Below are 25,135 nucleotides of genomic sequence, written 5' to 3' on the forward strand. Positions count from 1 at the left end.
AGGTACTTTGTCGCCCCATTGAAAAAAGCGGCATGCTCCTTTTCTGCACTTTAAGTAGAGTCGGTCTGGATTCTTCTCGGACTTGGACATGCTCAGAATAAGGCTCTCGTTGCAGTAACACGTCATCTTCTCCATGTTCCAATAATAATAGGCAGGCAACTGTTCCACAATCTCCTGCAAATACTTGTGCAGCTGATCCGCTCCACAGCACACAAAGCAAATGACCCCTTGGGATTGACGAGGGCAAAAATAAAATTCCCAACCGCTGTCGGTGACTCTCTTCTTCAACACTTCGTCTTTGTGGATTTGACAACACTGTTTGCCAAATGTTTGCAACAAATAATCCTGGGTGTCAAAAATTTCTCCCTCTTCCAACGTTTCCTCTTTCACTTTAGGAATCTTCAGGGGAGGTATGCTTTTCTTAGGAGCAGTCGTCCTCTTCTTAGGTTTGCCTTTCTTCTCCAAATCTGCCTGAGGCACCACGCCAACGGACTTCTCGTTACTCATCTCGACCGCGTGCTCACTCCAACTAAGACCGAATGCGCGCGCTCCGACTCCTTTTTATACGTCCAAGGACACGTGACACGTCACGTGACGCGTCACATGACGCGTCACGTGACACGTCACTCTGCGCATGTCTCAGTTGGCAGAGGCAGCGACGGCAACATGGCCACGAGATTCAATTGGTTAGACGGAGATCAAAGAATCGTCTTTACTAATTCTCTGCTCATCGACCGTCAACTCAAGAATTACACGACTCTAGAACCACACTGTATCACAGAGTTTGAACAACCGCAAGGCGGTACACCCTCTATTTATGTCTTCGAAGACTTTAGGAAAGGCCGAGGATGTTTACAAACCATGCTCACCGAACAAGAATGGCTGACCATTCATCCACACTGGGAAGGTACTACCATGAAGCTTCTCAAAGAGATAGGGATCGGTCACTTGTGGGATTGCCACTGGACCACGTTCATCTATGCACCAGAGCATAACTCTTTTTATTTTATACCCTGTCGTACTAAAATCGTCTTCGAAAAGGGCATCTCCTTGTTTATCAACGGTAATGTCAGCTACTTTGACACACGCGGCGGGTTAGACGATCTACTAGGACCCCTGAAACAAAGCCACTTGATAGGAGAAAGTCTGACAGCTGTCACTAAACAACTCATTACCTTTGACATTGAAACCTACGAACAATTGTGCAGTGAACTCGAAAAGGAAGTGAAACGACAACGCCGTGAAAGTAATCATTGGCAAGAAATCTTGGATCGTCTATTAGACATTGTCCTTTGTTCCTCCTGTAAACTGGACAAAGATGCGGCGTACATGTCACGCCATTATGAAGAAGCCAAAACCTGGACACCCGTGGAATGTAATCAATGTAAACCCTATTGTGACACTATTTTCAATGTCACGGGTTATCTTGATTAAAAAAGGGGTTTTTCTCTCCATGTGTACCCCGAGCAAAGAGAAAATTGAAACTGTAATATTTTTTTATTGATTTTTTCATTAAAAAAACAATGACTAGCTACACGACGTCTTGTCTTGGTAGCTGGACCCTGTTAGTCCAGCGGTTAGAGCGGTCGCGCGTCAGACCCTTGTCCCCCGCGTTCGACTCCCCGCCAGCGCTTCTTTTTTCTTCCTCTTCCTAGCGAAAAAAAATAAAATGCAAATTAGTATCGAATATCGAATATCGACCGAGTATCGAGTATCGATCGAGTATCGAGTATCGAATATCGACCGAGTATCGAGTATCGATCGAGTATCGAATATCGAATATCGAGTATCGACCGAGTATCGAGTATCGATATGCAAATTAAAACCACTGTAAGTACGCATCTCATTATGTAAATTTTTTTGTACCACGTGTTCGATATCCGCCTTTCTGATTGGAGGCTGCCCCAAATCCTCGATTCTGATTGGTTCTTGCCCCAAAAGCACCCCCTTACTACTAATAAAGCCCTTACGGCTTTTAAGACCTTTAAAAACCGATGAAGACCGAAGATTTTCGGGTCGAAACGTCCTGTTTTAGTTTTTAACGTTGTTATACAACATTAAGCTTTTTAAGTCAGTAACAAACCTTTTAATAACGTTGTTAGACACATTGTGTTAATTTTGTGTTTAGTTTCCTTACTGACGTGACTTATAGGTAAAGAAGTCGCATGTAATGCTTTGGTTACCGTAGTAACATAACACCTGCACCCACCACTGCATGTATTATTTTTCTGTATGCTACATCACTTATTAATGAGATAACACAGCCATCGTTAGAAATCATTCTCCAGCCCACAAATCAAACAGATCCAACGATCTCCCTTTTCAGTATATTGGTATCGTGCTGTTGGGGTCTTTTTTAACGATACCTTTGGAGACAATGAAGTCCTGTGTTCGTTAAAATATATAAAAAAAAAACACATTTTAAAATATAATTAAAAACTAAACGAAAAAAGAAGTTTTAAAGATGAATTCCAGTCCGTACTGCGCAATCTCGGCTGCAATGTTTATGTGAGCCTCACACGCCGAGGAATGTTTACAAGCAAAACTAATATATAGATTTAGGCAAGCCTAAAAGCGGAGCTCGCCAGTTATTTCCCCCTAATAATTTTTTGACTGTTTTTTATTCATGTTATTTTCTTTATATATGATACGTATCCCTTTTCACCATGAACAACAGCACCAAATAAGACTTAAAAAATCGATCAATCAAAAATATCATTAGACGTCTATGCATAACCTTGGTTCTAAAGATACACTCGCAACTCTCAAAGTTAAACAAGAACAAAGAAAGGGTTGCCCTAGAACGTATTCATACCCCCATCATAACTGGTATGTTACAGCTATACATAGCATACAACTGGAAAGTTTTGCATGTAGCTTCCCCCCTCCCCCAAATGGGGGCCCTATACGATGGAATGGTGACAATAACAGTCTTATTATTGCCTAAAGGACCGGTCATTATTTATGTAGAGGGGGGGGGGGTGGGGGAGGGAAAAATTTGTTGGAAAGATCAAAATTTTTGTAAGGCCCCCCTCCAGGCCATGTAAGTAGCAAGTGACCCCCCCTTCTTTATTCAATATTTACGTGATGACCCCCTTCCCTCACCTCATATCTCCCTTTATATGCCATGGGCTCCTGCCTTAAGTAATTATTAAATGTATGTTACATACAATCTTAATTGCACACTTGTTCTGATGCACAAAGGCTGGATCAACACTTAGTCAGCCAAGGCTTCTTTGCTATGGATACTCTTCCAGCAATAGGGAAAATTTTGGATGAGTTATGTGTATAGTAAACATAACTCCTTAACTTTGGAAAAGTGATAGTTTTTACAAATTATGCTCTCAGGGTGAAAAGAAATGTAATAACCATGCAAAATATAATTCTTTTCCAATGATTTTCCTAAAGTGTAAATGACTACTTTCTTGGTGTTTTATCATGTTTTATTACTTCTTGGGCTATTGCAGTGATAATCATTTTGTAAAAAGAAATAATTTCAGTCAGACCAGATATTAAAGCAGATAGGTCTGGATTTTTTATTTAACTAAAATTTGAGATAACAATGGAGTTTAGAGTGCAAACAGTATTTCTGTAAAATACAAATCACTAAAGTTGTACATAATAGTGGAGTTTAAACAAAAGAAAACAATAGAAATTATAGCATAACATTGTACAATTTAGCGTCACTGTTTCACTTATAGTGTTTGCACTCTTCTATTTAACTGTTTTACCCACCTCAAACTGCTGATCCCCCCAATACTTCTTTATAAAAAATTTTACCTCCCCCCTCTTGCCACTCTGAAATAGCGTTGACCCCCCCCCTTCTTCCCCCCCCCCCTACATAAATAATGACCAGTCCCTAACACCAAAAATAACAGCTTCCTGCTAGCAAACTGGATTAAAAGGTAGTGGCAAGCAAAATATTGACATTCTGTCATTCTGCCAAATAGGGTCCCCAAAACGATAACACCTTTTTCCTTTATATGAGTCCCTTTGCCCTTTGCTTAATTACATGTTAACTAAGCAAAAATTCTGGAGAGGCATAAATACTGTTTGTTAGTTCTAAACTCGGGTATAGATTGCTTGGCAAAAATTTTACCATGCCATTTTACCATTTTACCATGCATTAAGAGATTGATGAAATGTGTATCTCATTATCATGATTATTGTTCTTTGCAGTGTGGGCACTGGGAATTAAATGTTTAGGTAGCAGGATGATTTTTTTATGTACATGATTGTACCTTATCTGGCTTTATTTCATTAACTTTAAAATTACACCTGTCCTTATAAATAAATTGTATTCTACACACAGTACATTTGTACATGCAATGAAGAATAAAATATAATAATAAATATAAATCTGATTGTTCATTTATCTTTTTCTGTGTCTGCAACTCTGTGGAAATTCTGCTACTCATGTTAACCCTAAAAAGGCAAAGACAAAAGATTTGTTGATGATCATTGGAATCAAATGAATGTTTATAATTTTAAATCAGCTTAAATTGTTCAGAACACTCTGCAGATGCATAAAAAAGAGATATATTTTTCCAATCTTTGCCTGGGCCAGGGACTGTGTTGGGGGATATGTTCAGAACCAAAAAAATCCTTAGACCTACTGAAGGCATAAATAGTGCTATCAATAAGACCTGGCATATGAATGAGCTTCGGTGGGTGTTTTGGGGTCAATCACTGGCTAAAATTCATGATTTCCCTATTAAATGAGGTGTCTTAAGACTGTTATATTGCTCTCTGACAGATGCTGTTGAAAGCACTGTGATTAATTCCACGAAAGCTTACATATTCTCCCCTTTCTCAGCGATGTAGCTAAGAAAACACTATGCTGGCTCATCAACAAGCCCAACTGGCTTTTCTGGGCTTAGCAGCTCTAAAAGTTTATCAACTTTTTGTTTTCATGTGAAATTTTAGCTGAGTTAAAATTCTATTTCTTTACTCGCCTACATGTACACTGTGTACCACAACAAGACAATTTATGTTAAGTTAGGGCTTAAGCTTACATGTAGATATTACGATTAGCTGTTAACAAGCGGAATTTGAACAGGTCAATTTGCACTTCTCCCACAAAATAATTACAAGTATTCTGGTAATTTGTCAGGTCAGGTAGCAGATCTTGTTGGGTTTTTTGCCCTCCTACCCTTCCCCCATCCCCTCTTTTCTTGAACCATGAAAACATTACATTTTGTATGTATATTTACATGTGCTGTTACATGTAAATTGTGTACATGTATATTAAATTCCTCAATAGGAACTGTTGCGGCGATCATGGCGTTCGCTGTCGTCGAATCAATAAGCAGACACAGGTATTTCGACTCGTGTCGTCTTTGTCCGTTTGTAATTAATATGAAAACCAAACGAAGTTATACAACGGTGAAAACTACAATGAAAGGCACATAAAAAAAGACTGTAAAAAAGAAATCAAATGTAACAATAAGGGAAAGGCTAAAAACGACGGCAAAACAACAAGACACTTACAATCTGTGCTCCTTCGAGCGAACGACCATGTGCTATTATTCACGTGACAAAAGTCATGCCTGTTGTGTTACAGGCGAAAAGAAACAAAGGCTACTAAACAGCGAACTAAACAGGAACCATGATTTTAAGGAAACAGAAACTTACCAAGCAGTTAAAACATGGTATCATTTTTCAAACCCCAAAATTTTACACTTAAAAAACAAGTTTCATGCACTAATGTAGATTCACATAAACTAATCTCTGTCACAGAGCATTTAGAGAAATAAAGGTATAAACTGACACTAATGTAATGCTTACCTTCATCATCACAGACATTAACTGCACCCCTTGAATTCCTGTTTTCCCTCACTAAAAACAAAATGTACACATATCAAAAACCCATAAAAGGTATGGAAATCCTAATATAGCAAGTTTTAGATATGCAACAGATTTGCTTATACGAAATTAATGATAAACTCAAACTGCCTCTTACAACCTCCATAAATACCGGTCACTCAATTAACCTCGTAAACCTTGATTTTTGAATGTACATGTATTTTAAATTTGCTTTAATAAAATGATATTTTCCTCATTGCAGACAGGCACATTTTAAACTTTTTTTTTTTATTTCAGGATCGAAAGCTAACCTGCTACTCTTGTAGAAAAAAATAATTCAGGCAAAAATATCTGATTAGTCACTGCTTTAGGCTGGAAAACTTTGAAAGGATTAAAAAATTGTACCAGTCACAACCGTCAAGATAGCAATGCTAATAGCCACAATTCCCCTCTGGTTGTCCGGGGCAAGTAGATTTTCCTGTCAAGCAATTAATTTTTCATGCCTGCTTGCATAATGGGTAAAGGCCCAGGCATGTCATGATCATCTGACTACAAGTTAATTATACAGTCACAAGTTTGCTAATACACAGTGTCACATGCACTGTCCTTGGCCAGCAAACTTTGAGAGCTGCTTGTTGACCACAGGGCAAACCGGAATTTTTTTTCCAAGTCCTTATCCTATATTATAACTGATCAATTTGGTTGTTATAACATAAAAAAAGTTCATGATCTTACACATAACAAATTAGAATCTGTGTTTTTTTCTTTATTGTAATTTATAAAAATCCAGGCATAGTCAATCAATAGAAATCAATATCTCAAATCTGTCGATACAATCAATATCTATTGATATCAATCACAAATTGATAATCGGTAATCGATAACAATAGAACTCACAGAAAAAATTATTATCAATTGTTATCGGTTTTCCTGATATAAATGTCCTGCCTAAATGCTGTTTACAGAGAACGCCATCATCGAAAGCTTCATCAAATGTTGAATGAAACATTCAGGAATGTGACTGTGTACGTTCACCTTTTTCATTTGACAAGCACAGCCACGTGACGCAGATCGTTGCCGTTTGGCGCCAAAAACAACCGTTACGAATGTTTTTAAATTCGCGCTCTACCTGTTTCAGTAGTAGCAATCGACAGTAATCAATACCAATCACTAATCCCAAGGAGCCCCTGGAGGTGTAAATGTATATTCGTTTTAAGGTGATTCCCTAGTATTACATTATGCATCCTTACTGTGCAGAATTTTACGCGTAATAAGCACGCGCACATGAACGAAATCGCGGCTTTTTTCTACGCGGCTTGGCTTGCGAGAGAAATCATCATTTTCTCGTAAACGAGTTCGGTGACCTATCATTTTTTTTCTCTTAGTTCGAAAGTAGCGATCAAATTCTTTCTATAAAATGAATACAGATCAATTTCTATGGCAGAATAATACATTATCACCGAAAAGGTGCACTTTCAGCAGTACTTGCAAAGGAAATATAAGGAATTATATGGTAAATACAAGGTCTTCCTGCTCCAAAATGAATACGGTGACCCACCCTTTTTACTTCAAAATTTAACTTCCCTTAAGGTAAACAAACAACTGGCAATGTTTAGTTGGAAATCTATGAGCAGTTCTATTTCTAGGGAATTACCTTAAAGATATTAGATGGCATTAGTATTAAGTAAAACAATACGAAGATTGATATCGATTGCTATGGATTGTTATCGATTATCGGTTTATCGATTGTCGACACCTGGAAAAATATGAATAAAATTATCAATTTATTCCCAGAACGGCTGTTATCAGATTATAAATACAAAACTTTCACAAAACATTTTCACTCACTAAAACAAGGAAAACTAACCAAAATTCTCAGTAAAAAATAGTATAGGTCATTGAGAAAACTATATTTCGCTAAGGCTGTCAGCTACATAATTGTGTCTGACTCGAACACATTCTTACAAATTTGCAAATGCACATGTAAATTTTGATCTTGTAGTGTAACTGGGAATTTGCTCTTTCCAACGTTTTAAAGTGTTGTGTTCCTCCTACTTCGGTGATTTAATTACAGGATAAACAAATTTATCGCAGTAGAAGCTGTCTGCTTTGAATACAACTCGTGTTTAAGACAAAACGAATTTCAATAAGGTTGTATGCCCTTGTTCTGACAAACCGGTTACACGAACGAGTGCTATTAGACAGAATGCTTGTTAATCTATAAAAATATAACAGAAACGTTTCTAATCTGTTAAAAAAGGAACATCAATAATAAGCTTAGCTTACCTTGTTTTCGTAGCGGGATTTTGTCTTTGACCGTCTTTGCTTTAAACTCGACAAGTAGCTTGGAAGCTTGTACGTCCATTTTGATCGGTCACAATCCGTTTTACTTTGGCTGCTATCCCGAGATAAACGAGGAATACATCCAGAAATAATTTATCTGTAATAAACTGTCGTGTGCTTTTCAATCGCGGAGTCCTCTCGGTGAACTCATTCGTACGCTTGGTAAATCGGCATGTTAGTTTGTTTCCTGACTTTTAGCTCTGAACCATATTCAAAATTCTGCTGTTAACCTTGCCGTTTCACGAAAGTTTAGGGTATAAACGATAAACCAGAATTTAGCCGAGCCGACAGCAACCAGCGGACCTCCCCAATTTCACTTCCCACTTCATGTAATTCCACACAGAAAAGTACTTGCGCCCGCGATTCAATGATGAAATGTCACTTGATCAGCGGTCAACTTTAAAAAAGCATTCAACCTCGATGTGTTCTACATCTGAGCCCGCGATATGGTCATGTGATACTGGTCAGCGGAAACCTTGATTTGAAAATTGGCCATAACAAAGACGTCCAATCATATCTATTAGTAATGATTTTTCCCGCTAAAAGACGCGGGTTGCCACCAGAGCCTAGCTCGTTCCCAGGCCTAATCCGTGCGTACGTACTATCGGACGTACGCGACAACCAAAATTTCTCGGTTCGATAGGATACCATTTGCCTGCCTATGGATGCTCCGCTCCGGCGCCTTCGGCGCCGTGGGAGCTCCGCTAAAAATTCCATGACAAACTTACCTTTTTCTTCATTTTTTTTTTTTTTTTGAATTTTATTAATAATACACAACAAAACTTACAGAACAGTACTTACGTAGATTTACGGGAAAATGCTTACAGTATATTATTTACATTACTTTCAATACACTACAATATTTTATTTACATCACTTACAAAATACGCTACACTTAAATACAACAGTTTGACAGAACATTGTCTTTTTCCTATATGTACTTACTAAATCATAGTCTCCACATACACAACGTTTTTATTACTCACAAAAAAATACTTCGCTACTTACTTACAAGTATAACTTAAACGCGTTTTATAGTACATGCATTTATTTCTAGAAAGCCAAAATTTCCTTACAGTCATGACTATTCGGTTATTGCGATTGTTTTGTTGTTGGTTTAACCCGTTGACCCGTTCAAAAGCATAAACCATAAACGATATGACCCAATGGTATTCTGGGTAAACAGCTTTTCTTCATTATTAACGCGACATCCTTGCAAAACAATAATAACGAGTAGAAGAACCTTGACGCTATTTCAAACCGACGTTTCAGCTCATCGGAAATTTTTTAACTAAACGAACTGTAATGGCGGACTAAAAAACTTCATGTATGCTGTCACCGAAGTGTAACGTTTCAACGAATTCAAAACAAAAACGAAAACAAACCCCGAGTCTGCGCAGTACGGAATGGAAATCAGCTTTAAGAATTAAGCAGAATGCAAAAAACGACCTTACTTTCCCCGGAGTTTAATAACGTCTGTGAGCGGGCTACCCTGTCATGACAGTGACGATTGAAGAAACTGAGACGAAAAAATAACTCAAAATAAAGCACGCACTGAATCTATCTTTATATTTCTTTTGAATTCTAATTGATTTTCAACGGGTGGTGCCGGTATATTTACAAAATATACATTTGATTTTGCCTAATGATTAATTAACCAAAATTCAATTCAAGATACTCTAGATAAGTGAATGATTTAGTTCTAAAGAAAAATGACGAATTTTGTCAGTTTTGTTATATGTAAATATGTTAATTCTAGCTTTAAATGAAAAATAATAACTCAAAGTGGCTATAAGCCACCAAACTCGGAAAAGTTATCATGAAACAAGAATCGAAAACAACAAACTGACAAATAAAGGTTTGCTAATACAAATGATGTTATACTTTTCAAACTTCTGTTTACTTCACTTTGATTGTCATCAAATACTGATCGAGAGCAGACCGAAAGGCCAAGAGATAGAGTTCCCATCTGTTGCAAATTGATTTCTTTCTTTTTATTTTTCCTTTTTGTTATTTGAAGGTAACGAAAAATAATAATAATAATAATATCATTGGCTATAAGTCGAGCGATTTTTTTTCACCAAATCGTACTGAAATAAATTCATCTTTAGCTGAGTGTTTTGGGTTAGTTTTTTCTAACTGGTTCTAAAAAACCAAAGGTTTACGGTCTCGGCTTATAGCTGAATAAATATCATAATATTATTTCAAGAAAACTGACATGAATACAATATTTCGGTTGGTGACTAAGCATGTTAATTTTATGTAATTTAACAAGAAATGTAGGTATCAGAGAAAAGGTCTAATTCTCTAGAGGCCTTTAAAAACTTGCACGCATTGCGTGCATATGTCTAACAGGAAACGAGTGAAGGAGTGAAGGAGTGAAGGAGTGAATTCACCCTGCCCACTACAACTCTTTTCCGAGTTAATGATTGGAAATATATTTAAGAGTGAAAAGCCGAACATGGGATATCAATAATTGAACAGCTGAGAGCGTATGTTCAGGAAATGGAAGCATGTGCTGGATATTGTGGTAACCCTTCTCCATGGATTAAAACAGTATTTTAAGCGCGTTTCTTAAACATAACACAGCGCAACTTGTTAAGTTACGTTTGCTTCATCTTCGTAACTGATACAGAAATGGATTATAGGTTGGAAGCTTCGAGACATGTAGCGTGAATGTATCGGTATGGTTACCATGACAACACAACGTGGGCATTTATCACGGGATGTATTACCGACTTAACTGTGTGCCGCATGAATTATTAACACGCGAATAGAATAACACCACCAAGGTTAAACAGTTTCTCTCGCCTCGTGTATTCAAACGATCCATAACTTGTTTAAGGGACATTAGTATTGTGCTGGTGTTCCTGACGGATCCTCTTCAGCTTCAGTTCTTCAGTTATGTGTTTGATAAGGTACGTACTTTACAAAAACTTCTTCGTCGTTTGTAGGTGTGCGCGTTTTTGCTTTTACTTTTTTTTTCTTTGTTACAGTTCACTTGCAATGTCAGTTAATCTTTTACGAATCCTTCTCTTGATTGACTTGGAAACTAAATTTTCAAATTTAGTAAAATCTTTAATTTGTTTATAAACTAAACGTCATGGTAAGAAAAAAAAATACAACACTGGGTTGAAGACAGCAAAGTATAAAGCAAGAACAGCGTATGGAGGTAGTTTACGGAAGCGGAAAAAAAAGTTCGAGATCGGTTTACGGAATACAAAGACAAACATATCATTTGTTTTTACATATTTTTTTCCGAGTCGTGAAATAAAGGGACCAGAGATATTAACAACAATAACTCGCTAAATCCAACAGGAAATCTTCCTAATTAACCCCAAGTATTTTTTTTAATCTAGAAATAGGAGCCGGTAAACTGATGAAATACAAATGGCTGGACAACAGATTCTCGTTATCGCCGAACTGCTTATAGTAACTTTACTGATCCGCGACTATGCTACTCAGCAATGTGGAAAAGACACTTACTCCGTCTATCAAATGATGCTCAAGGGTCACACTTTTAAGACGTTTCAGGACCGGCCAATGTCTCTCGACTGCAGAGAGGCATGCAACTCTGACGTAAGATGTCAAAGTTATAACTATGTCTTTTTTAAAGACATATGCGAGTTAAATAACAGGACTCAGGAGGCCAGGCCAGACGACTTTGTCAAGAACAGCGAAAGATATTACATGAAAAAGGCTCCAAACAGAGGTACACTAAATTAACATTAAGAAATAACATTTCTCAAACTCAATATAATTAATCATAAAGTTTCCATCAAGTTTAAACCCCGGGGTCAAACAAAGAAATTCAGAACCGTAACGGTGATTTGTAAGTCTGATCTTAATTGGCATATAATTTTACGAATTCATTTCTACGTTTTCTTTAGTTTTAATTTCGTTTTAGAAGTTATATCAAAAACTCGAGGAAGTGTTTCGTCACATTTCCAAACACCTCGATGTCGCAAAACATAATCTGTTGTGCGACGTATTTTCAAACCTCCTCTCGGTGTGATGAGAAAATCTCTCTCCCTCTCGTGTTTGATTTGACGAGTGGAAGTTTGGGAGAACGAGAAATGCTGTGGGAACACGAGTCGATAGACGAGTGCTTCCACAGCTTTTTCGAGCTCTCCCAAACTTTCACGAGCGTTTCTATTTAACAATTAGATTATGAGCTCGAGATTTCTATTTAACAATTAGACGGCGAGCTCGAGGTTTCTACCGGCTGATAGTTGGCGAGGGGCGAAGCCCCGAGCCAACTATCAAAAGCCGGTAGAAACCGAGAGCGAGCCGTCTAATCGTGTTAGCATAACCCACTGACCGATCTATTAAACTCAGAATATCGCTAGAATTGATTTATTGAAGGTTTTGATTGATACAATTCAGCGAAGACTACGCGCGCGCTCCGAGAGCCTTCTACGGATCGATAGTAGGCACCTGTGTAGCCAATCAGATTGCGCGATTACCAATAGTAGGTCAGTGTGGTTATGCTAACGTGTGATAGTTGATGAGGGCGAAGCCCGAATCAACTAATTTCTCGGTGAAACGCATCTCTGAATGTTATAAAATTATTCGCCCGCTTTTAAAAGCGTAAATGAATATTAATTGCTTTTCTTACCGTGTAAAATCTTCATTTCATATTTCGGCACAGTCTTCTCACATGAAGTAAGGAATGACTCTAGTATTTATGTGAAGTTTTGGTCATTTCTGCTATATGCGGTCTTTTTCTCAAAAACGTGGCTTCTAATAGTGTATTTAGATGGGAAATGAAACTTTCTGATGATTGGCTCAGCTTTAAGTGGTCACGTGACTGACCACGCCATAAAATGTAAGTATTGTGACCAGTTAAGTTACGAGATCTAAACGTACTAGAAATCTATTGGTTTTTCTCTCAAAACCTTTACTTCACCTTGCCGTACGTAGTTCTAAACGGGGATTCTGAAAAACGTTTAATGTCTCTTCGTTATTTCCTATTTTTACCTAGTCCCAGTCCCTCTCCAAAGGAAAGACGTTGTAATAAAGACAAAATAAATAAATTTGTAAATCCCCGTTTAGAACACTAGATTTGGTGGTTAGAGCCATTCGTAGAAATCAAAATTAGTCAATCATTATATCTGCAAGTTCTCGTAAATTTGGATTGAAATATATATCAACAATTGGGTGTGGTATGTCACGTGACCAAGCAGCAAAGTTCATTAATCCAAAAAATGAAATATTTTATAAAAATACTTCATCCTATGCAAGTTTTTAAGCGGTAATTTCAATATATTTTAAATTAGACCACCCCCTCCAAAAATTAGTGGGACTCTTTCCTTAATTCAGTTGAGTTTATCTTCTCCAACATCGCCTGGCATAGTAAATAATCCAAGTCCTTCTTTACGGTCAATTTAAAAGCGAAAAAGCGGCGACCATTCTGTTGACAACCGCACGCTGTTTCGCTACTCACCGTTCTACAACAGAATAGATAGTGAGTAGCGTAGCCAATCAGAGAACAGCATTCGTGATAGAACGCTGGTAGATTTATACTACTCGATAGAAACACAGACAACATATTTTCCATTTCTTTTAGAAAACAGCACAAAGAAAATAACGCACAACAAAGTGATATTTAGCGCTTTTTTAACATCAAAACGTAGATTCTCTTCACCTCGCGGTTTTACGTCATGAACATAATTAACCAATCATAGTAAGAGAGTCGATGAACAGAAATAAATCAACTGTTCAACATTTGTTTCAAGGCTAAAATTCACCGTTTTTTGGCCAAACAAACAAAGAAAACAGGCCCCAAAGTTAACGTAATTATGAAAAATATTTAAGCCGATGGTTTAACTGAAGTCAAGCACTGGAAGGAGACAAGAATTGTGGTTTTATTTCGCTTCATCGACCTAAACGAATGGTTTGACGACCGACGCTGCCGATCGAGCGACTCGAACCTGAAAGTGCATTATTTTTCTATGTGTCCATCGAGTTATAGAAACACAATTGTTAACCAATCAGCGCACGTATTTACTTTGTGCTATCCCAAGTCAATTTTTAGTTAAAGGCAAATTGCCAGGTTATTATTGAACCCACTTGGCCCTATTAATGCATCTCTTAGCATAGTAACGACGTGAAGGAGGTTTGTAGCGTCTCATAATGGAATAATATCCATCAGATTGACGAGTAATGATTTAAGTTTAAGTTAAATTTGTCTTTTAGAATGTTCTGGACTTTTTTTGGTCTTTAGTAATGAAACCAAGTAAAATTTTCAACATCGTATACCAAGACCTTTAAGTATTATATTAATAAGCATTCTTAAATAGTCGAGGAATTGCGCGCGCTGTGATTGGTTAATTTTAACTCATTATAATCCCATAAAGCACGCTGCTTACGTCACGCGCGTGCTTTATCGAGTTTTAATATACAATCTTCGTTCACTGTCCAAAATCCACGCGCGCAATTGGTTTAAATAGATCACGTGATTTTGCTTTACCTGTCGTCAGCAAACTCAGACAGTGCAGTATTGACAATAATGCACAAAAATCGTGCATTATTGAAAGTGTCTTCAGCTTCAAGGCTTGTAGATCTAGAAGTGGAAGAAAAATATATTCCTCAAATTATCAACGATCCAATACCAAACCAAAATCGAAGAGGATAACAACTTGAAGCGCTTTCATGTTCAAAGGTAAACTGAAGCTCAATAAATACATTTTTGTGTGCGATTGACTTGCTTGTAGTTGCTTGATTGTGAAAGTCATCGACTTGCTTTGAACAAGCTTCTCGCTGACTGTATTTATGAACGACCACAGCTGATGAACGATTTTATGAACGATTTTAAGCTTTATTTCTGTACGGCTAATTTGTGATTTTTATATTATTGATGTTTATCCCGTGTAATTATGTACTACTACACTTCTTATTTTTAAACATTTAGTTTGTTGTTTGAAATTCGTTAAGTCGATGATCGCTTGCAGTTCGATGCAGTGTACTCAGATTGTATATTAAAAGGGTTAGAGTCTGTTTGTTCGTGTTTTGTTGACAAATACACGCACTTGCTGGCCTCACAATGAACTCGAAATTTTCAATACTGCACTCGGCTACGCCTCGTGCAGTATTGAAAATTTCTCGTTCATTGTGCGACCAGCGCGTGCGTGTATTTGTCAACAAAACACTCACAACAGTCTCTAACCCATAAATAATGCACGCTGCTTACGTCACTTTACTTTATTTATTATTATTTATTTATTATTTAAAGTGGGAAACATGCTTAGCTTAGAATAGCTAGTTTACAGATGTTCCATTAAAATAACAGATAAACGAAAACTAAAATAGAATCTATAAGAATGTAAAAATATATAATCTAAAATCTAAAATGTTTAAATGCACTACCTAAAAATACTATTTTGTCTACTATGTTAAAAATGCTATATATAAAAAAACAATTTACATCTACTCGGCTAAAAAGTTTAAAAGTTTACAGTGCGTATCCTTCGGACAAATTCATTTTTACCAACAGTGGCCCTGATTTCATTTGGTAGCTCGTTCCATATTTTAGTAGCAAAGTAGCGCCATGACTTTAGTCCGTACTTGGTGGTATTTACTTTTGGCAAGGCCAACATATTTTCACCCCTAAGATTGTAACTACAACTTCTTAATGAGACTAGGTTCTTAATGCTAGGTGAGGCTTTGTTACTTAGGCATTTATTTATAGTACACAACATGTCCTGAATTCGTCTAGTTTGCAGTGTCTGGAAACTCATTCGTTTCAACAGTTCTTCGTACGACGATATCTTATCTTTAAAAACATAACGTAATGCCCGTTCATTGACTTTTTCCAGTTTTCTGGTGTTTCTTTTCCCGCAATGGTGCTAGATTTGAGAACAGTAATAATAATGTGGTAGAATGAAAGAACGATACAGCGACTGTTTTGTTTTTAACGGTAAAATGTTCTTCAGTCTATTAAGAGCATTAACTTGACTGCTGACTTTTCGACATACGATGGCAACATGGGCGTCGAACGAGTTTAAGCGAGCACAATTTCATTAAAATTTCATAATAGAAATAAAAAACTTTCTGGTTGTGCATTATTGAGTTATATAAGCACTTTGGAATTATTTAGAACACTTGAGAAGTGCTATGCCCTTCTCTCGTGTTCTTAAAAATTCACACGTGCTTATATAACTCAATGATGCACTTGGGCGCGTTTTTTATTTCTTTAATTGACACTTTTCGATAACGGACTATGAAAACAAACAGCATGCCTTCTTTTTAATAATTTTGTGCTAAATTCATTCCCAGTGCTTCTCGGTTCCATTCCCGAGCTGCCTGCTGATTCGTGCACAGAGATAAAGGCGAGTGAAGGAGAAGGACAAGCGGTCAGCGGTAATTACTGGTTGGATTCCACGAGATCTGGAAACTCCATTCTTGCTCGCTGTGACATGGACACAGAAAGTAAGTGCAAAAGATATTTCCTACAGTCTATGCTCGATCAGTATAAAAAGGTAAAACAATAACTAATGATGAAATATAATTTTGTTCTAATGTAGTGGCCGACTACTGCATCAAGCATCACTGTCAAAACAATGCGACATGTGTGAACAGTCACGTGAACTACACGTGTGCATGCAATTCATCGAGGTGGACTGGAGACTACTGTGAACAAGGTGAAAGTGATACATTTTACTTTCTTTACTTTTAGTTCTTACTTTATAAAAGAAAACTCCGAGCAGAAATGGAGTGTCCTTTTTCCTATTGAAGGAATGGAAATGACAGCAGGTTACGATGTTTTATGAATTGACTGCGGGATTAAACGGCGAAGGGGTTAGATTTATTAAACATTTAAAAAACAATTTGAGCGAGAAGATTGACGCGTACCGCTAAGCGTTATTTTATATTTCAAGAGACCTACCCTTTTGTATGTTATTAATTGAGGTTCTTTGAATACTTTTTGAGCAATGGCTCAGTTATTGCTCTATTAAATGCCAGTTTGCATGAGTATATGTTTCGAGTTTGGTATTGCGTTACAAAAGACAAGATTTTTTCGTTTGTTTTAGGTTTTTTTTTTTTTGTTTTAGGTTTCGTTAGCCTGTGAGACGTACTTTGCCGCATAAACGTTTCAACAGTGTTTTCTGAATCGAAGTTTGGATCCCACTTATAAAAAAAATCCTGGATCCGCATAATAGAACAATAAAAAATAAACTTATTAAAAAAAATGTTTCGTAATCGTATTAATTTCATTTTAGTTCCAAAACCTGTGGTTGAATGGCTTCTCTTCACACCTCAGTGGTGTACCCTGGATGGGAGAGGATTCCCTTTTGGTTCAGAAAAAACAGCGGACGAATGTAAAGAGATGTGTAAAGAAGGATGCCATGGAGTCGAGTGGTGGGAAAATTACGGCTTATGTTTTGAATGTACCGATCCATCAAAAAAGACAGTATACACCGAAACAAATGATGGCGGTTATCCGCCGCATGTGTTTTTAAAAGTAGTGGTTGACTGAACTTGCTAAAGTGCAGGTTTAATCAGCAACATTCTTGTATTGTTACGAACGTTTATTGTTACGAACGATCGATATGAAGTAGTGAGTCCGGTAAAGCATGGGAGAATTGCAAATGTTAATACTGTTGTAATAAGATTTACCCGACTAGATTGTGCAATTAAATTTATTGATGGCAAGAATAATGCGTCTGTAAGTTTATATAATCCTGGTCAGGTTACTGTTAGTTGTTAATAATGATGATGACAGTGATGACGACGACGACGATGATGGTGATGATGATGATGATGACGACAATGATGATGATGATGATGATGATGATGATGATGATGATGATGATGATGATAAACACCGGGATTACAAACCCCCTTGACTTAACTGTTGCCAGATTCTTGTTTAAGCTAAGAAATACACGCACCAGACCAGTCGCTTTAAGTGTAAAAGAAAACAACTTGCAAGACATGCGCTACGACAAAAATAAACTGTAGTATTAAAGTAGCAGAGATATTTTTTCTTAGGGACAGAACTATAATGAAATTTCCTTAAGACGGTTAGCTCTGCGACTTGGATATTGTCTAATAAATATTTTTTGCCTCAGTACAAGCCTTGCAATCAAGTTAAAACGCTAATGAAGGAAAACTGAATCAACTCATGTAAAGAGATCAACTGTTACCAGTGTTACCAACATGACCATGTATATAGTTCATGTACAGTTAGCAGCCAATACTCTAGATCTATGCAGTTAATCAAAGACATGCACTTAACGATCAGATTAGCTCTGTCTAAAATCAAGAACAAAGTAAGGAGTTCATCTAAGGTTCAGGGTTGTTTCTTCCTGAATTTATTAAAATAATCAAATGAACTTTAGGTTGGGATGAAGTGCTCCAATCTAGGTCACCCTTGGTCCATAGGATTGGTTACCTTGGTAACCATGAGTCTGTTAGTAAATATCAGGCCTTTCTGTCAGCCTACCGGGCACCTTTTGTTGTAACAAGGCAAAAATATATTACATTAAACTTTAATCTAGGGACAATAACGAGTGTGTTTTTTATATCACTCCGAGTCAGGGAAGACTGCTAAACGGCCAATTAAAAATATTAGGTGTTGTCCGGAAGAAAACCTGGTTCGAAGCACCATAATCGATAATATTGAAAGGAAAGCGTAGTGGTGTTGAATATAGCGGTAATAATGTAAGGAAAGCCTCGAGCCAAGAGACCCATACTTGTCGGAGCTTATCCCGGTTTCTGTAGCATTAAGGTGGCCCGAACCCATTTATTTACGTGATGGTTGCATTTTTGAATCGCGCTTTTTAGCAGGAAAGATTTCACCGATTTCTTGGAATTTTTGCGTCCTAAATGAAAAATGTTCGAATTTACGGAAAATGGCATTCGATTTTAAGTCGGAATAAAAACTTTTGAGATTTGAACATATTTTCAAAATCTAGTTTTTATAAAAAATGTCCATAAATTTAAAACCCGACGACAGATTTCTCCTAAACTTTAGCAAATAAGCCTCAGAGCTCTCAAGTTTTGTATCAGGAAGTTTCATGACAATCCTGACCATGCAACTTGCTGCACAAAATGCTGGTCAAATTTTATCTTCAAATGCTTCGCTAATGCATTCGTGTCAACTGACGCACAAATAACGGAACAGGGCAGCCGACCTACCTGTCATTTGCAAGGATAATGATCCCCAAAACCTTATAAAAAAGATAGTGAGGAATCAGAAACTTACAGCAAACACAAGCACCGCAACAAGAAGAACAATTTTATGATGCTTGCAAGGTAAACTCAGATAATTTATATTCAGCTCCCCTATCTTGTATTCGTTCCTTTATTTTCGAAAAAAATCTTAGCATGGCAAAAACAACATCTACGAAAAACCCTTACCAGTTTTTATCACAGTGGGTTCCTCTTCCGGGGAGAAATAAAGCTGCCAAGTTCAGTACTACTTACTATCCGCTTTTCGACTGCATCGAGAACCTTTGTGCTCAGTAATATATTCATGATAACTGATTTTGTTTTCGAATTCCTCACGGGCAGTTTGCCACTTGGGCATAGCGAGTGTTCAAATATGAAAATGGTTTTCTTATTAAAATGATGTTTTAATGTTTCCCTAGACTTTTTATCCCCAAATGGCAAACTGGCCGTAAGGAATGCGAAAACAAAGTGAGCTACCTTGAATATGTTATCAGACACAGGGTTTTCATTGCAGTCGAAAAGCAGATGGTGGGAAGTACTCAACTTGGCGGTTTTATTTCTCCTCAGAATGGGAACCTTCTGTGACGAGAACTGGTAAGGGGTTTTCTTAGATGTTCATTTTTGCTATGCTAAGATTTTTTCGAAAATAAATGAACGAATACGTGATAGGTGAGATGAATATAAAATATTTAATTTTACCTTGCACGCGTCTTAAAATTGTGCTTCTTGTTGCGCTGTCTGTATTTGCTGCAGGTTTCTGATTACTCACCTTCTTTTTGATAAGGTTTAGGGATCATTATCCTTGCGGTTGACCGACAGTTTGGTTTCACTGTTCCGCTATTTGTGCGTCAGTTGACATGAAGCATTAGCGTAGCATTTTAGATAAAATTTTACCAGTACTTTGTGCAGCGAATTGCATGGTCAGGATTGTCATGAAACTTCCTGATACAAAACTTGAGAGCTCTGAGGCTTATTTGCTAAAGTTTAGGAGAAATCTGTCGTCGGGTTTTAAATTTATAGACATTTTTGGCAAACATTAGATTTTACAAATATGTTCAAATCTCAAAAGCTTTTATTCCGACTAAAAATCGAATGCCATTTTCCGAAAATGCGAACATTTTTCTTTCAGGACGCAAAAATTCGAAGAAATTGGTGAAATCTTTCCTGCCAAAAAGCGCGATTCAAAAATGCAACTATCACGTAAATAAATAGGTTCGGGCCACCTTAAGTGGCTAGGAATATTTTACTCCCCTCTGAATGTGATGCTAGTCCGTCGCAGGGTACCTCCCCCGCCCCTAGCATTATGTCGTCGGTAACAATTTATTCACCTGGGTGGAGAGAGGCCAAGGGAGTAAAGTGTCTTGCCCAAGAACACAACACCTGCCTCCTCCACAGGCTTTTCCAAGGCAGATTGAGCGCGGATTCTGATAGAGAGTCGCGAGTGGGAGAATTCGCCCCCACTTTCCACAATAATTAACTAGCATTTCCCCGAAGCGAGCGACTGGGGGAAGAGGCAGACACAACACAGCGACACCGACCAGGCCTCGAACCTGGACCGCTCGATCCGGAGTCCGGCGCACTAAAAATTAGGCCACTTCGGTATCTCGTTTTGTTTTGCCCCTTGCCGGATGAGTAAACTACAGATTCATTACCTGTGGAAACAAGTTTTCTTTTTTTTCAAGTTACAGTTGACAAATTTGAATAACAAAAACAACTCGACGTCAATTGTTGTAAACAGTAAATATCGCTCTTGTATTATGCTAAGACAAGGAAGAGATGCAAAGAAACTAAACAGAAAATGCTTTTAAAAGATAATACTGAGATTCATTTATGCTTAGTTTGTTTGAAATTCAAAACTGACGTAATAAATAGGTTTGGAAGTCACATTTAACCTATCAGTTACCATGGCAATATAACTCCGGCACTCATCACGGCGTGTATTACTTTTCTGTATGCTACATCACTTATTGATGAGATAACACAACAATTGTTAGAAAAAAATCATTCTCCAGCACATGCATTTGACAGATCCATCGATTACTTTTTCAGTATTTTGGTATCGTGCTGGTGGTGTTTCAAAATAATCAATTTGAAGTCACAAATGAAAATCAATTAAGTTCTGTACTCGTCAAAATATAACAAAGACATTTAAAAATACGAAACACCGATAAAAAAGGCTTAAAGTATTCAAAAGAATATATTAATGCTTTAAAAAGCACGACTTTACTTTTTCCCGGAGTTTAATTAAGTCTGTGAAAGTGCATTCCTGTCTAGACAACTGAAAGACGATTGACGATTGAAAAGAGGAAGAAAAATTAACTCAAAACAAAGCACGCTCCGAAACGATTTTTTTTTCTTTTGAATTCTAATTGGTCTTCACCGAGCGGCTCCGGTATAATTATTTACAAAAGATCCATTTCTTTTAATTTGGTTTTACCTGAGGACTAATTAAACACAATTCAATTCAAGATACAGTAGATAAGTTCTAAAGAAAAATAACGATTTTTTGTCAGTTTTGTTATGTGTAAATGTTTTGATCCTAGCTTCAAACGAACAAAGGTTGAACATATAATTAAAGGGACTGTGTCACGGCTAAATTAATTTTATGTTACTAAATTTTGCCAAATATTCACTATGAAACTTAATGTTTGCAAAGAAATTAATTCTATGATATTAAATGGCAAAACCGACCGTAGCCTGCGTTGCAGACGAACAAAACCCCGGTATAGTGCGTCTGCGAATTAGAGCACAAAAGCTTGTTCCGGCCCCCCGCGTGTTACCAGGGATTTCTATAATAACATCTGATTGGCTTTTGAATAGGGCCGTTCTTTCGTGCGTCGTAATTGGTCGAGTGCATCATGAGAAACCATAGTTACGCTTTCGACGAAGACCAGATACAAAACAAACTTGGCGGCGATCACGGCAGATCGGACCAGATCGGTGAGAATTAGCGTTTGAAGCGGTAAAAAAGCAGCCGGTTCGAACTATCTCATAAAAAAAGAAAACACCGATAACGACAAGAAGCATACACAACTGACAAGCAAAAAGGTCATGGTATAAATGTTAAATAATCTACATTTGTCTTGTGGTGAAAGAATGTCACACAACGAACGTCCGTCATCCGTGATGAGAAGCAACACACCTTGCAACACAATAAACAGCCGGACCCGGCATTACAAATGCAGAATGCAAGTAGTAGACATCTTCACGAAAAATTTAGGACCAGAGGGAATATTTCAAAAGCTCAAAAAATATCTTGCAAATATGAATGTTCCAAGACTAACCGCGATAGTAATTACATGTGACAAATGTAAAACAGAGGTGTCAAAATATCCGGGAAAAATATACAAACGGAAAGCCAGACCAATGTCTTATGGCTCTACTCAACTTTAAACGCCTCCGAATAATACAACTGACAGCATATCGTGCCCTTTCTAAACAAGTGAAAAGCGAAATAGATTGGATGAATACAGAACGGCACAAATATATGACAAGCACGTTTTACTGTATCTGGTATCTGGTATTCATCGAACGCGTAACTACGAGATCCACTCAACCAATTACGGCGCACGAAAGAACGGCCCTATTCAAAAGCCAATCAGAGGTTATTATAGAAATCCCTGGTAACACGCGGGGGGCCGGAACAAGCTTTTGTGCTCTAATTCGCAGACGCACTATACCGGGGTTTTGTTCGTCTGCAACGCAGGCTAAACCGACCGTAGCTTCATTGTAGCCAAATGTGTCTCTCGGGCGTTGTAATTTAAAGTTACAAGCAGACAAGATTAACCTTGAAAACTGTTCCGCCGGACCATTTTTCAAAACCCTATATCGCAATCCGTTTCAATCTTCGACACTTTTGGCCATCCATACCTTCTTTTGCATTTGGTGTGTTATTTAAATATTCCTTCAATGTTTTAAGGGGTTATTTTATATATTTAAACGAATTTGATGGTCATTTCCTATACCTAAGTTTGGCTAAATTTCGTGACACAGTCCCTTAAAGATGGCGTGATTATCGAGTTATAATGCACGCTGCTTACTTCACGAGTTTTAGCGCGCGCAATCTCATTAGCATTTCATAAAAGAAATATAAAACTTTCTGCTCGTGCATTATTGAGTTATATAAGCACTTGGGAATTATTTAGAACACTCAAGGAGTGCGAGAAGCAGTCGGCTGGAGAGGGAGCATGTCTTCCAAAGACCAGGAAAAAAGGAGTCACGTGATCTGTTCCAGGTATTGGTGAGGTGTTGTGAGCATAGGTTGCAGGTTGTAAGAATTCTTCATTCTGGATTGGCTGAACACGTCCGAGAATAACATTCTGTGGTATATCTGAGGCACTGTTTACACGGACACGGTTTGATTTGTAACCGCATCGAAAGCGATGCGGTTACGCCTTTCGTTTACACGGCACCGATCGAGACCACTACTGTAACCGGGTCGTTTTGAAAACGCTGTCAAAAGTGGAGCGTTTTCAAAACGATACCGTTTCGTTGTCGTGTAAACGGTCAAAAACGGCGAAACCGCATCGATTTGAAAACGGCCATGTATTTTGGCACGAACTGGCTGGCTTGCGAAGGGTAAACATGGTGAAACAAGCATAGAGAGCAGCGCTTGCTTATACAATCACATTCGAAAACAGTCGGAAAATCATTAAAAAGGCTCCGTGTAAACACTTCGAAACCGTGTCGTTTTCGATGCGGTTTCGAGGTCATAAAACCGTGTCGATTGATAACCGTGTCCGTGTAAACGTAGCCTGATTGTTTACGTTTGCACTCAACTGCAAGGGTAGTGGTATACAAAGACTGAAGGTCAGGGACAAGCTGTTCCGGAATGGTTTCAGGTGAAGTTGATGTCAGATTACAGACTGATGCATGACAGGAACGAGTGGGAAGAAGTTGATCATTGGCAGCACTTAAGTGAAATGGACCACTCAAAACTTTAACACCGGGCTGAATTTCTTGACCGTGAACCCATAAATCTGAGTGTGAGAGTGCCATGAGTGAGGTACCAAGCGTAAGGTAAACAGAGACAAAGTTCAGTCCACGATTTAGTTTGGAAGTTCCAGTTGAATGGCCTGGCAATGGCGCTCCTGTGAGTAAACAGGTGACACCAGCATGAGGGTTGCCTTGAGGCGATGCTTCTGTGAGAGGATTCTGGAGGGAACAGGTGATTTTGAAGGACATGCTGGGATGTCAAAAGTGGATGTTCGGGGCAGCGTGATCCACTAAGGCCTGTGTAGAGTGCAAGTGATTTTCTCCAAAAAGAATGGGCCAGGAAAGAACAGGAACCACTAACATCCGAAATGTGGTTTCTTTGCCATTATTCCACTGTATTGGAATTTACATTGTGCCAATGGCGTGAAGCTGAGACTTTGCGTCAGCAACGGAGACAGCAACTGGTTTATCAAGTGACTGATACTTCAACTGTGGACATTTAAAGGCAACATGATCAGCATGGGAACGACTAACAAGAGACACCGAGCAGCAACTATCGAGGGGTGGAGGAAGTTTCTTTCCAGCGGAGACAACGGGAGTCCAGAGGATATGGCGCTCTTTGAGTGTTCCCCCAGGGTTGGCAACAGCGGGTAATCCAAAAACGGTCTGTTCTTGAGTGGATCCGAAAGGAGGTAGTTCACTATCCGTGGGTTCGTTCGAGGGTGGGATTCCCGCCATTAGAGATTGCGTTGGCAAGTTCTTGTGGCGAAGAGCTTTACATCCCCATTTGTGAAACTGAGAACATTTATGAAGTCTTCCAGCTGAACACTTGTTGTTTGCTTTCTCACAATTCGCAGAAAGAAGCCTGTTAAAGTTG

The 25,135-nt window shown here is 38.0% G+C and overlaps 1 protein-coding gene across 1 annotated transcript in view; it reads left to right on the plus strand.

Annotated features, from left to right (window-relative positions):
- Window positions 1-11,522: 11,522 nt before the first annotated feature.
- Window positions 11,523-25,135, plus strand: part of LOC144662592 (retinoschisin-like) — a 41,146-nt gene continuing 27,533 nt past the window's right edge. The window contains exons 1-3 of the mRNA XM_078523429.1: window positions 11,523-11,860; window positions 16,426-16,578; window positions 16,674-16,790. Of these exons, the coding sequence (XP_078379555.1) occupies window positions 11,539-11,860; window positions 16,426-16,578; window positions 16,674-16,790 (592 nt within the window). The 5' untranslated portion in view covers window positions 11,523-11,538. The remainder of the gene's footprint in view (window positions 11,861-16,425; window positions 16,579-16,673; window positions 16,791-25,135) is intronic.

This window comes from Oculina patagonica, chromosome 8, assembly GCF_052425735.1.
Source record: "Oculina patagonica isolate OP01 chromosome 8, crgOcupat, whole genome shotgun sequence".
NCBI lineage: Eukaryota > Metazoa > Cnidaria > Anthozoa > Scleractinia > Oculinidae > Oculina > Oculina patagonica.